At 38.1% G+C, this 16,356-nt stretch overlaps 1 protein-coding gene across 1 annotated transcript in view; it reads left to right on the top strand.

Annotated features, from left to right (window-relative positions):
- The first annotated feature begins 742 nt into the window (after positions 1-742).
- Positions 743-16,356, top strand: part of LOC307157125 (potassium voltage-gated channel subfamily A member 1) — an 88,328-nt gene continuing 72,714 nt past the window's right edge. The window contains exon 1 of the mRNA XM_079868900.1: positions 743-3,429. Within this exon, the coding sequence (XP_079725026.1) occupies positions 817-2,457 (1,641 nt within the window). The 5' untranslated portion in view covers positions 743-816 and the 3' untranslated portion in view covers positions 2,458-3,429. The remainder of the gene's footprint in view (positions 3,430-16,356) is intronic.

Here is a 16,356-nt window from a genome sequence, read left to right as displayed (position 1 = left end):
AATGTAGGCGGAGGTGCGCTTTCGATTCTAGAGAGCATTTGATTGGCCAGAAAATCTGATGAGAAGCTGAAGTGCAGAGTGATGTCATCATAATCATTGAATACATATTGGCAGAAGTGAGAGACTGTTTTGAATACTTCTATCTTCTAAATGCGTATTTTGTCATTGTTTGGAGCACACTAGCTTCTAGAAACCTTGAGGCTTAGGCCTACATTAAAATCTAAATCTTAACTTAAATTTACAAAAAAATTTTTAAAGGCTTTGCTACATGGGTTAGAGATCAACAATTAAAAACTCAAACCTTCAATCTTAAATAGGCTATTAAAAATTTATTTTATAGCATGTTTGGTATTAAAAAACATAAATAGCTAGACTGTTGAATGGAGGGAATCTCTCCCCCCACACATTTCAGCGAAATGATTCGCTTCATTCAATTCATTTGTTCTGGTCCCCGCGCGGCAGGTGGCTGCTTCTTATTAATAAAATCAACATTTAGTTTGTTTATCACTTCGAATTTATTTCCATATCCATCCACCTCAAAGAAAGTCCTCACAGCCGAGTGATACACCACCGCTTTGCGAATCGATTCATTCAAAAGAACCCGTTCAAAAGAACCGAGTCCTGTGAATCACTCCAGTACTTACGCTCAAAGCACACACATGTATTACCAGAGTGACGGGAGGATGTTTGGATTATGATGCACATCTTTATCCGAAGCAGAATCTAACGGCAAAGAAAACGAGTGTGGATTTATGAGTGGCTTTTTGGTTTTTAATTCTACAGGTCTTTTATTAATGAATATTTAATGGCTTGGAAATGGAGATAGCTTTGGTGAGTTTTGATAAGCGAGGAGATGGAGGCAGTGATGGAGAAACCTACCAGAACCAAAACTCACTGGATCGTCCACGCTTGGTCCACAACAAAGAAATATACTCCAGAAGTCCACAACAGAGCTCATGGAAAATGAACGACATGAACAATACAATGATGGGCTCCACTGAGAATACGGTGGATTATTACAGTCCCCATTTGTTTGATGAGGACATTCTTGATATGGATATGGACCATGAGAACAACGAACGAGTTCTTATTAATATCGCCGGGCTGAGGTTCGAGACCCAGTTGGGCACTCTGAACCAGTTTCCCGACACTTTACTGGGAGATCCTGACAAGAGAATAAAGTATTTCGACCCCCTCAGGAACGAGTATTTCTTTGATCGTAACAGACCGAGTTTTGACGGAATTCTTTATTTCTATCAGTCCGGAGGGAAAATCCGGCGACCTGTTAACGTGTCGATCGACGTGTTTGCCGACGAAATCCGCTTTTATCAGCTGGGAGAAGAAGCGATGGACCGTTTTCGCGAGGACGAGGGCTTTATCAAAGAAGAGGAGAAACCGTTGCCACAGAATGAGTTTCAGAAACAGGTATGGCTCATTTTTGAGTACCCTGAAAGCTCCAGTCCTGCGCGAGGCATCGCTATCGTCTCCGTCCTCGTCATCACCATTTCCATCATAACTTTCTGTCTGGAAACTTTACCCGAGTTTCGCGACGAGCGAGAGCTTCCAGTGACCAGTCGCGCGATCAATGGTACTCAAGAGCGCCCGTCGCTAACCTTCACCGACCCGTTCTTCATCATTGAAACCACCTGCGTGATTTGGTTCACCTTTGAGCTCTTTGTGCGCTTCTTTGCTTGTCCAAGTAAGTCAGAATTCTCCAAAACCATCATGAACATCATTGACATCATGTCCATCATGCCTTACTTCATCACACTGGGCACAGAGCTGGCGGAACAGCAGGGCCAGGAGCACAATAATGGCCAACAGGCCATGTCTCTGGCCATACTAAGGGTCATTCGTTTGGTTCGGGTGTTTCGCATATTTAAGCTCTCTAGACACTCCAAGGGGCTTCAGATCTTGGGTCAGACTCTGAAAGCCAGCATGCGAGAGCTGGGCCTCTTGATCTTCTTTCTTTTCATTGGTGTCATATTGTTCTCCAGTGCTGTCTTCTTTGCTGAGGCAGATGAACCTGAGTCTCACTTTTCCAGCATCCCAGATGCCTTCTGGTGGGCGGTGGTGACCATGACAACAGTTGGGTATGGTGACATGAGACCGGTGACAGTGGGGGGCAAAATTGTGGGCTCTCTCTGTGCCATTGCTGGGGTGTTGACCATTGCACTACCGGTGCCCGTCATCGTGTCTAACTTCAACTATTTCTACCACAGAGAAACTGACCAAGACCAGGCATCTCTCAGAGACGAGCCAAATAATGGTGGCACTTCAAACCCATGTGATGAAATTCATGGGCTGAGGAAATCATCAACCTCCAACTCCAGAGATACAGAACACAATGAAGAAACAACGCCTGTTGAAAAGACTAACATGAAAGCTAACAGCAGAATGGATATTAAACGTTCCCTTTATACATTTTGCTTGGACGCTAGAGAAACAGACCTCTAGTTCAACCATCACCACCCCATTGCACTACCTGTGCCCGTCATTGTTTCCAACTTCCAACTTTCCAGCTATTTTAATCTCAGGGATACTTACCAGGAGCAGCGTTGTTGTCGTGTTGAAGAAATCTTCAAATTCCAGTGATTAGGAATATTGTGAGGAATCAAACATGTTTGAGAAGACTAACGTGATAAATTGAATATTAAATGCTCCTGAGAAAGACAAACCTCTAGTCCATCCATGCTTAATGCACCCAAAATCTGTGCAATCCAAGGATCATCGCACTGCTAAAATCCTGGAAAGTTGCAGTTATTTTTTTTAAAGTACATTTTAATCTGTTGATCTCTTGGTCACCAACAGCTTTTAAGCGTTACTTTTAAGATTTGTTATTCAGAGCAGAAAACAAAATAATAATGAATTAAATAAGTAAAATATTAAGAACTTGCTTTGATGGGATGCTTTGAAATTCAAAAATCACAGGCCTTAACTCTTTTACTTATTTTATTGTATATAGTTCCCCAATGTCTCCAACTTATGTGAAAAGCCAAAATAGGGTTTCTTCTTTTAAAGCATATTATTTTTAAAAAAATGCATGTACATAATTTTCTGTAACATAATTGTTTGGACTTTAGGGTCTTGATCAATGCCACTTTTATTGTTAGTCTAAAACACAGTTTTTGTGAAGTTTGTGGCTAACAGTATCTTAATTTATTTATAGAAATATTTTTTCACTCAATTTTAAAACTAATTGGTGTATGAAATCTAAGAAGCACTCCAAGGAATCGGACAACTTTAATGTGTTTTGCCGCTGAACTCACAACGATGAAGCCTTGTCAATTTTATCCCTGAAGTTTGATGTATTCAAGCAGAAATTGCCGTGTACAGGAAAGAGAAACCTCTACAAATGACTGAACCATGATAATCCACTGACACCAGAGGAGAACTTGAAGAAAATCCAGTGATCCGATTTCATATAAGGTCAGTCTCCTCATTTAGTCTTCACTGTCTGTTTCATTTGCTTCCAGTGCTTTTCTTGCGTTTGAAATGTTGTGTTTTTTATACACAATTGTAACCACAGTTATTGTACATTAATATTTTATGACATTACAATATTTTAGCGTTTGTTCATTTAACCCTAATAGACTAGCCCAAAAAAAAAACCAAAAAAAAAAAAAAATGGTTTATGTACAGCGTAAAAAAACGTTAACCCCAAAAATGTGCAAGTACATATTCTTGAGTAGGCCTATGTTTATTTCAGAGCAGTTGACCCACACACACTTAACATTTTCATGATTCTGGAAAACTCTGGAATTTACCTCACTGACACCCTGTAAAGCACCTGAAATGGCATGCTGTGAAAATAGTATTTAATAATAAGGATCGTTCACCCAAAAATTTTAATTCTGTCATAATTTACTCACCCTCGACTTCCATAGTAGGAAAAAAAAAAAAAACTCATACAGATTTGGAACAATTTGAGGGTGAGTAAATGATGACAAAATCTTCATTTTAGGGTGAACTATCCCTTTAAATTGTTCTAAACAAGTGTTTCAATTTTTACACAGCCATTGCGTTGCATGATCTAAAATTCTGAGAATTAGTTCATATTTATTCATGTTGAGCTGTTATATGACATATCATAGACAAAATAAGAGTCATTATTGACGCTGTGTGAACCTCCTGTATGCAAGTGCTTGAAAGAGAGTGAGGTGTTATTAGGTGCCAGGAACCAGAAAATAAGTGTGTGTGATTGTGGCCGTGGCGATCACACACAGGGTTGTTCTATGAGGAGTGACATATCCTGTTTCACAGAGGATTAGATATGCCCGTTATAGGTTATATCACATAACCTTCGAGAAAGTGTTTGAGTTTGTGTACTGCATGCTTATTTTGGTTGCATAGATACATGAGACAGCTGCATTTTGGACAGTGGGCAGTGTAGGTCAGGAGTATAAAGTATAAAGACTGATAGCAATAAAACTTAGGCACATCCAAATGACATATCGACACGTTTCTGCAGGAAGATATTCATATGCACTCTGAACTAAGCTCTATGGTGTTTGTGTTAATTACACACTAAAATGTGAAATTTGGCGCTGTAGAGACTCCCTTCAGACCCCTTGGCTTGTTCATCTACTAATTTCGTAATTTCCACTGAAACAGGAAGCTAAGGCGAGACATATTACCTCATGGACTGCAATTCGGACTTGACAGCAGCACCATGGAAGCGAATCCGAGCACTGATGATATGTTAGATTAAATAGTAGAGGTGTGAATAAATTCTAGTCATTTCATTCATAACCAACGTACTGTTGGAATACGGAATACGGCATATTGTTCCATGACATGTCAACGGTTGCTTTGGCCAGGTGGTATTTATAGCTAGGGGGCATTTATAGCATAGGGGGCGGAAGTTGCGGGACTCTCTAGATTCTAGAGAGCATTTGATTGGACAGAAGATGTGATGAGAAGCTGAAGTCCGCGGTGATGTCATCAAAATCCGAGATCCATTTTAGCGGAAGTGAGAGACTATAAGTTTTGAATGCTTATAACTCCTAAATGCGAATTTTGTCATTGTTTTGGAGCACACCTGTTTATTCATAACCTTAAAGCCCAGTTTGTACTTCTGCAGCGAACTCGCGCCGTAGCTACGTCGTAAGCTGTGTGTAGCAAGCGTAGCCTCTTCCATACCCTGACGTGCACAAAATGTAACAACTCGTCAATTCTATGTGGACCGCAAGCGCTGTGATTGGTCTGCTAGAGCCCCTCCCCCAGGTTTCACATGCTCCCTCTGCATGTGTAATTGCACATCAATGCGGGCAACGATGCAGAAGTATAGAGCAGTGGTTCTCAAACTTTTTACACCAAGTACCACCTCAGAAAATATTTGGCTCTCCAAGTACCACCATTATGACCAATATTAAAATACAGTAGTAGTAGGCCTAACTATTCAGCTACAGCTATGAAAAACCAGGCAGTTTTATTTATAATAAGAATATGTATTATTGTCAGCAACTTTAAACATTGTAACAACACAGTTTTAACATCAACACTGCACAGTGCTGCTTACATACAGGTAAATAAAAAAACTTAAATAATGATTAAATTAAAATGTATTGAACCTAAAAGCAAAAATATAAACTGTACTTAAAGATTGAATTAAAATGTATTGCACTTAAAAGTACATGTTGTTGACAACTTCCATGAGCTTATGTTATGTGTGCGCATGCTTCTGTGAACACAGTCCTGAGATGTCTGGGTCAATGGAGGTCAGCTTCAGTCTCACGTTTGGTTCAGCATCCACCCTGCTTCTGTACTTTGTTTTTATGACAACAAGTGAAGAGAAGCCTTTCTCGCACAGATACGTGGTCACAAAAGGAAGGAGAAAACGCACGGCCTTGTCGGAAAGCACAGGGTATTCACTGTGCTGCTCTAGGATAAAGTTATTGTCCAGCTAAAGTTATTTTTGATTGATTGATTCACTATCCGTTATCTCTGCGCAAACCTCAAAAACGCAAACCCGCGAAAATGAGACGTCGCGCACATGCGCATTACGTGTTCAGTCCAAAGGTATGTGCGTTAGAATATGTATGTGCGCAGGCGTGCAGTCCTTTACAAATCAACCCTCAATAAAATACTTGTCTGGCCTTAAATTTATAATACAGATTTTTTTTTTTGTCGCATCTGCGTAGCCACGCGAACCAGAATTATCCCGACAACATTTTATCTGTACTGAGGTAAAGGGAAGGGAAAGAGGCCTTCACAGGGGAGTGACTGGTTGACATTTCAGGACTGCGTTGTCATCATGTCCAGGCGTAGGTCCTTCATCAGATCTGGATACGGCTTGGATCTGGCGGACTGCGGTAAACCTGGGATAAACAGAGAGACTAATATTAGCGTAGACGCCATCCTTCTTATGATGTAACAAATACATCAGGATTTATGGGAAGGGTTCCCAGTTCCGGCTGACCTAATCTATGCAGCCTAACATTGAATTATAGATGTCTATAATGTGTTATGTGTATGCTAGGCCAAAGAGATGTGTTTTTAGTCTAGATTTGAACTGACAGAGTGTCTGCTTCCCGGACAATGTTAGGAAGACTGTTCCAAAGCTTTGGTGCTAAATAGGAAAAGGATTTACCGCTAGCAGACGTGATATTCTAGGTATTATCAATTTTGAGATTGCAATAGACATGAAGGACCATCATGCATTAAGAGCTCGCTCAAGTACTGCGGAGCTAAACCATTTAGTGCTTTGTAAGTGATCAGCAATATTTAAAAATGTATACGATGTTTAATAAGTAGCCAGTGCAGTTTTGACAGAACCGGGCTAATATGGTCATACCTCCTGGTTCTAGTAAGAACTCGAGCTGCTGCGTTTTGAACCAGCTGTAGTTTGTTTTTTTAAGTGTGCAGTGCAACCACCCATAAAAGCATTACAATAATCTAGCCTTGATGTCATGAACGCATGAACTAATTGTTCTGTATTTTTCACTGAGAGCATATGACGTAATTTAGATATATTTTTAAGATGAAAAAATTTGGTTTTACAGATACTAGACACATGACTTTCAAATGAAAAATTGGTATCAACCAGCAGTGCATTGATTTTGTCCTGCACGTCAAAGACATTGATGGAGAGTCCCTGTAGTCCCCAATTCAGTTTGTTTAAATGTGAAAAAATGTCAGACAAGTATGCCAGCTGACTAAGCCACAACAGTATCCTCGAAAATGTCTGACAAGGGGAAATGTGTGTCCTGTAAGAACATCTCGACCTCTTTGTGCAATTCGAAAAGCCTCGAAAGCACCTTTCCTCTTGAAAGCCACCTTACTTCAGTATGAAGCAAGAGTTGGACATGCTCACTGCCCATTTCCTCGCAGAGCACACAAAATAAGCGAGAATTCATCGGTCTGTTCACAGTTTTCACAGCAGAGTCCAGCACAGACTTCAGGTCATCAGGCATTTTCTTCACTGCCAGCGCCAGTGCACTGGATGCTGCAGTGAGTCCAGCGCTTCTCAGGTGCTACCTCTCGGATGCGAGCTGCAACTCCACTGTGACGACCTGTCATAGCCCTCGCGCCATCTGTACATACTCCCACACACTTTTTCCAGTCCAGTCTGTTCTCTTGGATAAACGCGTCCAGTACCTGGAATATGTGCTCTGCTGTAGATCTGGTCTCAAGTAAGTCCTCCTGAGCTGCACCATCATTTTCATATCTCACATAAGCCAATAAATTAGCCAAATCTGCAACATCTGTAGTCTCGTCAAGCTGGATGGCAAAATATTTACTTTTTAATGAGCTCAATCAGTGTCATCGTCAGCCATGTCTTTTATTCTCCGTGACACAGTGTTATTTGAAAGCGGCACCAAGTTTAACTCTTTGGCAGCTTTCTCTCCACACATGATGTGTGTCATCTCTTTGGCTAAAGGTAGACACAGTTGTTCACCTATTGTGTGCGGCTTACCAGCTTTGGCGATCCGGAGACTCCTGTGCTCGGTTCGCTCTCGTCCTCTTCAGTTCTTGTACTTGAAACATTCTCCTCCTGATCCGAACTTCTCTTGCCAGATTGAAGCCACGATAGCAGTTTTGAACTTTTCATGATTTTATCACCCACCTAACATTCATTTATATTTAACCTTTTCACACACTTAAGTTTAAAAAATGTGTCTGTCCCCCAAGTATGAGTTTTTCAAGGCAACCGTTATTTAGAACGTATCACTTTATTGTTTCCAGTGTGATGCATCATTACTTGTCACGTGACCACTGAATTACTGATGATCTGCTTTTATTTCTTTTTTTATTCAAAATAGTCACAAATTTGTTAGCTATAGCATTACATCACCTTTATAATGATCACGTTAGTTGAGCTAAAGGCCTATGTGCGATGGGCACCACCTGATTATAATGGATAGGATTATTATTGCTGCTTCCATAGACATCAGTGTGTATTTTACAAACTCTAAATGTATTGGTTTTTTTTAGTACTTATGTGAATTTAAATGTCTGAAACCTGAAAATAAACATCATGTGGTTGAAAACCCTGAATAGTTGTGAATGATATATGACAAGCGCTGACTCCGCTGAGCGTGTCCGTCTCTGGCTCAGCGTCAGCCAACGCGCGAAAGCACAGTTTGAATTTAGCAGTTGATCACGTGATGCACTGACCGTTCTTTGACACTTTGAGAATCAATGGCATAGAGGATACGCCGTAGGTCCGACGCAGAAATATAAATTTGGCTTAAAGGGTTAGTTCACCCAAAACTGAAAATTCTGTCAGTAATTACTCGCCCTCATGTTGTTCCAACCCCGTAAGACTTTCGTTCATCTTCGGAACACAAGTTAAGATATTTTTGAATATTTCTGAGAGCTGTCTCATTCCTTCATAGGCTGTATGTTCTCGCGCATGCGTCGTGGCACTCTCGTGAACTCACTCAGAGGCCCACACAGAAGAAAATGAATAGTTGAATAAAGTCGTTATTTTTGTTTTGTTTTTTGCGCACAAAAAGTATTCTCGTCGCCTGAAAAACTTAAGGTTGAGCCACTGTAGTCACTTGGACTATTTTAACGATGTCTTTACTAACTTTTCTGGGCAGGCAGATGCAATTACATAGAAGCCTATGAAGGAGTGATCCAGCTCTCAGATTTCATCAAAAATATCTTAATTTGTGTTCTGAAGATGAACGAAAGTCTTACGGGGTTGGAACAACATGAGGATGAGTGATTACTGACAGAATTTTCATTTTTGGGTGAACTAACCCTTTAATGCTATCATATTCATACTAAAAGCTAAACAACTTTAGATTTCATGGGGCCTTTAAGCTCTTGAAAGTGCTTCATGATTGCAAACATGTCACAACTGTCTGTTTTTTTTTTTTTTTTTTATGTGTGCAAGCTAACCATGTTAAATTTGGTTGAAGAGGAGGGTCTGAGCTCATCATAAGCATTCGCTGGAGATGTGATAAGCTCAGACCCCTCTTTTCAACCAAATATAACATGATTAACATAATGGTTAGGCTGCGAATGGGGACGAATTTGACAAGGACCAACGGAGGCTTTCAAAGCAAAATTCACTGCACTGCAATAGTACAAAAACAGTACAAACCTTTGCCATTATAGTGAGATGAATAACATATTCTGACATCACCTGTGCTCCTTACTTTAATGTCCTTGTATAAAAAAAGTTTACATGTAATTCATTGCATCACAATCATTAAACAGCAATTTCGTAGATTTACTATAGCCAAATAGCTATTGCTGCAGTTATGACAAATTTTTGTAGGCCAAGTGGCCAAACACAGACGTTAACATAACACTAGATCCAAAAAGCATATTTCCATTTGCTTAAGGACAATTCTAGAAAATAAGCTCTATGTCCAACAAAAGATTATGATTCATAGACTTTTTGATCATAATGATAATCTTCACAAATGAAATGTTTCTGAATTTTTAAGTCTAAATAGAATCACCAGAAGTAAAAAGCTACACCGCAGTCACATGACTTCTGACGACTCTTTTATTTAAACATTTTTTTCCCCTGAAAGTCTGAGTTAGAGTTCTTTGCAATAACACAACGAGGCTATAAAAGCGAACTAGTGAGTAGATGAGTTCACCTGTCCGACTGATGTCATTTGATGTCCAGTTTCAGGTATTTAACCAAAAGCCCATTCAAAAATCCCATTGACTTCAGGACAACAGAACCAGAAGTGCTAAAATGCCCTCAAGTTGTTCCAAACCTGTATGAGGTTCTTTTTTCTGCAGAACACAAAAGAAGATATTTTGAAGAATGTCCAAACAGTTGTGGGGCACCATTGACTTCCATAGTATTTTTTTCCTTACTATGAAAGTCAATGGGGCCCTTCAAACTGAACAGTTGTGATTGTGAATTGCTTGCCTTTATCGAATCAGTTATCTGTATTGACCATAGAATGCTTGCTTCATTTGCAATCAAAAGGCTGTTGTATTACTCTGAATCTAACCTGTCAATGTACACCGATAGATAAGCTTTTGTCAGTGTGATCTGGCTGTTGGTGAACATCTGGCTGGAGTTAGTAATACCTGTTAGTAATCTGCATTTCACCCTTTTGGGGTGATTATGTTGAAAATATTAGTAGAGCATCAGTAGAGTATTATTTAACACAACGATTCATCTTTCATCAATGAATATTAACAAGATTTTTATGAGGCAAAGATGGGCGGTGTTTGCATGTGCAAAACTCACTAGCATGAAGCTAGGGTGTTATAAATAAAGCATTGCTATAGTTTTCTTAGTGTTTTATCATGTTGTTATGCAATGGCTACAGTGTTCTAGGTGGTCAATAATTAGTTTAGCTTTGAAGCGCTTTTAGGCATTTTATTTACTCGAGTATAACTTGGTTTCAACTTGATGTTGAAATCCTTAAGGATGTAAAATTGCCACCCTGGCTCAGAAAAGAGTTACAGTTTGCTGGTGTAGAATCAGCATAAATGTGGTCTAGGTCATTTTGTGTCTATTCACAGTCAAACATCTGTGTGTTGGTGAATTGGATCTCAGTATGTTTTATTTTCCTCATTCTTCAGTCAAATGCATCAATATTGTGGATAAAGTGTGATTTCAGCACCACAGACAGCTCCATAAATTCTAGCGAAGCTTGTAGAAAGGATGCTATTAATTTGCAAGGCATTTAAAAAAGAAACCCTTTGAATGGTACAGTCATCATATAACCGATGAAAATGGCATTAGACAGGCTTTATCTAAGACTTAACCTCTAGCCGTTCTCATTCAAATCAGTAGTTCAACTGATTTGTCCAGGTGAAACACTCTTTATGACCCACAGTACTGCGTGTGGCAGTACAGCATCCTGCAGCTTTGTTACAATTTGAGCATGACGTTTATAGGAATGTTCAAGGTTCAATACTGTTTCAATGAACTGCAGTTCCCTTTCAGTCAGTCACGTTCGATGTAACGTCTCAGAGGTTTATACTGAGATGCTCTTTGGACTTAACTGAAAGTGGTTTTTGACTTGTCAAAGGCAAAAATCTCAGTTATTAATATGCACTTACAATAGAATAAAATAAAATAAATAATATAATTAGATTAAATACATTTACCCACGTTCATGTCACTTCACTTTATGACTTATTTTCAGTTGAACACTAAAAGGAGAAATTTAGCAGAATGTCCAAGATGTGCTTTTCCATACAATGGAAGTGAATGGTGACCATGACTGTCAAGCATGATTTTCAGTGAAAAATAAAAAGTTTCAGTATGTTCCTTACACAGAATTGTAGTAGGACTTCAGAAGTCTTTGAATATGGTGCACAAAGTCATAAACACTTCTTTTACTGTCAAAGTCATAAACTTTCTGTTAAGCATCTGCTTTTGTGTTCCACAGAAGGTTTGGAAAGAGGTTGAGCCAATGATCACATAATTTTTGGGTGAACTATAATTTTAAAATGTTTTTTAAAAAAAGTATAATGTTTCTTCCACTTAGAACCCTCCACATTTTTTAAATATTGTGTATTTTATTATTTATTTATAGGGGTGTAACGATACCCTCATGTCACGATTCAATACATATCATGATACTGAACTCATGATACGATATTATTGCGATACTCCAAGACATATGATAAAAGTTTAACAAAAAATTACTGTTGATTAAAATGCTAAATTTGATATTACATTGTGGGTGTAAATGGATAGGCTTGGACTTGATGCTATGCACAGTACAGTTACACCAGAATAAAAATATTGATGATTCTGATGCTGAAAATACAGAAATATTTGCTTGAACTCTGTCACTGACTAGATATATTTAAAATAATGTTGGCCACTTTTTACTGGTAACATAAGACATTTGGCATTATCAGGACCCACAAATATCCCCCCATTGCATTATTATACATGATATTCAACATCATATTTAGTACAATCCACAGTACATATTGTCAGTACATATTGTCAGTATATCCACAATACATATTGATGTATTTTTTTATATTGCGATATATTGTGACAATATATTGTTACACCCTTATTTATTTATTTATTTTATTTTTTACTGAGGAACAGGCTGAAATTACACCACAAATACTGTGAATAGAGCTTAACTTGTATTGAACCCAGAACATCCTTTTAATCTTACAAAGATTAGCAAATGTTTGACTCCCAAAAGTACAATGTGACTCCGTTTTAAAGGAATGCAGAAAAAACTCTTATATTAGATAGAATTGACAAGCAGCGTGATTCTCACCTCCCTCTCGTGTTAATATTTTCACAGGAAGTGTCACACGCAGTGAAGCTAGCAGGATAAATCAGGTTCAATCTGGCAGAAGTGCGCTGCTAAACTACAGCCTACATCAGCCTACAAAGACATTGTGAGGATTGTTAAAAGCTGTTATAGAGTTACTGGTAAATCAGTAACCAATTTGACTTGTGAATCTTGAAAAGATTACCATTTAAACTAGGAAAGTAAAAATTCCAAGTCCTTTCTGTAGACACAACATACATGGTAATGTCAAACATGACTCAGATGGAAACACAACTAAAATTAGATCTAATCCTAATTTAGTCATATTTTAGTTTTTCATGAGCATGTCCCCTCACTGACCCTAAAGAAAAAAAAATGTGTGAGTTTGAGACCTCTATACAAATGCCTTGTTCTCCACATACACAATGTAAAGTTACAGGAGTGACGACCGGATTTAAATGCTAGAATGAGTCCCCTAAATTATCGTTCCATGTGTGTACGGAACATGACTCGCTCCTGAAACTGCGATGATTGAAACCATGGTAACCATAGCAAGGTTTTGGGCATTTCGCTATTTTGACCACAGTAAAATTACAGTGACAAAAGACTTCTTGTGTTCTGCAATTTTACCTAAGGCACAGTTGAAGGAGGCATCATGTTTTGTTTATGCTTAAAGGGATAGTTTAAAAAAAAATGAGTATTAGCCCATGATTTATTCACCCTCAAGTCATCCTAGGTGTATATTTGACAATCTTCTTTCAGACGAGTTATAAAAAAAAAATGCCCTGCCTCTTCCAAGCTTTATAATGGCAGTGAATTGCTGTGGACTTTTTGGACTTTGTTTTGAAGTCCATAAAAGTGCATCTATCCATCATAAAAGTGCATCTATCCATCATAAAAGTACATCTATTCATGATAAAAGTGCTCCACATGGCTCCACATGGCTCATTGACGATCACACATTGACCTGATTGGTTACAAGGTAGTTTGTGACATGGGGTGGGGGATGTTCACATTAGCAGATAATGAGTTGCCATGAGAACGACTGACATCTCTCTCTTTTCATACAGATTACATAAACAGAGAATAGTTGTTTTCGTTTTGAACTAGATCATTTAATATCAGAGACTTAAATGTTTATAAAAATATATTGCTTATGCCTGTGTGACGAGTATTCGCTGAGTTTTGTTTAAGTTTAGAGACGTGCTCCAGAATAAAAAGTTCACGGAGACAGAGAGGCAGAAAGCATATTCTGTTTATTTTCTTTATTTTACAAAAGCACAATGTTTTGTTTCGACTGTAAGTGGACTCAAAAAAGTAGACAATTTACAGTTTATTTTTTAATTTTTCTTAAGTCTATATGACCATAAATGACAGACTATTTTAAGTCTATTTTGCTGCTATGTGAAAAAATCCAGCAAAACGCGCTGGCGCGTTTGTCGACCCCAGAGGGTTTAGCCTAACTTTAGCCTAATAGGAAGAAACATAAATTGTGATTAAACATATATGCTCACTCACATCAAGATGCCGCTGCAGTGGTGGAGTCCATGCAGGAGGAGCAGCGTTTGGCACTATGCCGCTTTTCAGCGCAAGCTGTTTGGAAAATCCCATTTCCACCTCCATTGTGTTGGAGAACCAATTAAAATGCAGGTTGCACACTCCAGCTCTAGGCGGGAACTCTTGGTCTTCCAGGCCAAGTGCATGCAACCACTGGCACCTAATTTCAAGTCTGCTGGAAAGCTATGCAGTCTAGCAGTGCTGTTGCAACCAGCAACACTACACCTACATCCCATCCTAACCACTGTACTAAATACAGATAAAGCTAAAGCTAAAAATCGATGTTAACTTGAAGCTATCCTAACTGATGCAATGCTATGCTACTAACTATGCTTCTAACAATACTACACTAACAACTATGCTAATTAACTACCTAGGCTACGCAAAATAATCTAAATAACTATATAAATGCTATGCTAACTAGATGCTAATATACGCTATCCTGATCGCTTTCAATACTCGCAATTCCAACTCCTGACTCGCTACAGTGGTTTTGACGGAACAAGATGTTTTTATACCAGGGGCTGAGCCTATGCCAAGGACATGGTGAGCTGGTGCCTGCTTACGTCACGCAGTACCTGCTTACGTCACGTGTGGAAACAACTTCCAATAAGAAAATTCAACTGCAGTAGCCACCGTTCAACCTGAAGAGGGCAGCAGTTTTAGGGTTTAGTTACCCTTTAAGAAGTCTCATAAAAGTGGTCCAACATAGTCATTCGATAGATTTTTTTGAGGAATAAACTTTCAGGAAAATGAAAAGTAGTTGAGGAAATCACTGGATAGTGTTCATAATCAAAATGATCAAGAGTGTTTAAATATTACTGTAATTTTTAAAATGGTTACCTTTACTTTTTGCAATTGAAAACCAAAAGAAATTATATTACAATAATTTTATAAATTACAAATTGTTTATATATATATATATAGTATTTATATATGGTGTATATATATATATATATATATATATACTATATTAGTTATCATGTGTGGTTGCTTTTAAAGTAGAAGTAAAGCCATTGGTTGGTTTTGTTGTTGTTAGGTTGTGTGTTAGAGTTGGATTGCTTATCCTGATGTGGCTGTTTTATCTTGTCTTTGTAATAGAAAAAAAGGCTTGAAGCAAGAAAACCGTTCCGGGTCTCTTATATAAGCGGCACTTCTTCTCTGACCGCCGCTCACAGAGCGTAAATGGCCTTTCAATTAGACAAGAAAAAAGAACGTCTTAAAAGGAAAGGAAATGTGATGTGAAAGGAAACAGATTTAACCTCATGATCTGAGTGGAAGTGGATTAAAATATCACTATAAAAAATATATACTTTATGGCTTTCATTTTGTTTTAAGACAGACAAAATTCAGATAACTATGTTATCACTTTAATATGTTCCTCTAAGTGCCATTTCTCTTTTTTCAACAGATTTTACTTCTGAATTCTAACATATTTCCAAGTAAAACAAAATATCGCAAAAGATATGTACATTTAAAGGGATACTTCACCGATTAGCATTAAGCTTTGTATCAGTAGAAACCCGGTGTGATTTTCAAATGACTGTGCGAGTCAACTAGTAGCCTAGTTGTATAAATTCCTTTTTTTTATTATTATTTTTTATTATTTTTTATTTTATTGAACAAAGTTCACAGGGGATACATGTATCACACAAAAAATAGGATTGTATCATTTCTTCCGATACTGCCCTCTGTAACCGGCAGGTGTGGCTTAGGAGTGGCCTTGTAGTGGGCAGTGAAGCAAGTGCATTCTGGGAGTTGTTGTCTTTCATCTACATGAGCCAAAAATACATTTTCTGTCTTTTCTCAGTCTAGAAGGCACCACCTTCTAAAATAATTTCACATTTCTACTAAATAAATGACCCAATTTAAATACACATTCATCTTTCCAGTGGTGAAATATCCATTTAATATCATTCAATTATATTTTCATTTATTTTATTGTGCTCTAATGGTGCGTTTTGTCCAGAATATTTGTCAAAAATTTTGTTTGTGTTCCACATAAGTAATCAATTAGTCTGGAACAACATGAGGGTTATTTTTGTTATGTGATTTGTATTATTTGAGCTCTGTAGTTTAAATGACAACAGACATTCTACCTTAAAATTCTGTTAGG

The sequence above is a fragment of the Squalius cephalus genome (genome assembly GCF_949319135.1).
Source record: "Squalius cephalus genome assembly, chromosome: 4".
Taxonomy (NCBI): domain Eukaryota; kingdom Metazoa; phylum Chordata; class Actinopteri; order Cypriniformes; family Leuciscidae; genus Squalius; species Squalius cephalus.
The sequence above is the reverse complement of the archived record's forward strand: the minus strand, read 5'-3'. Positions and strand labels throughout refer to the sequence as shown.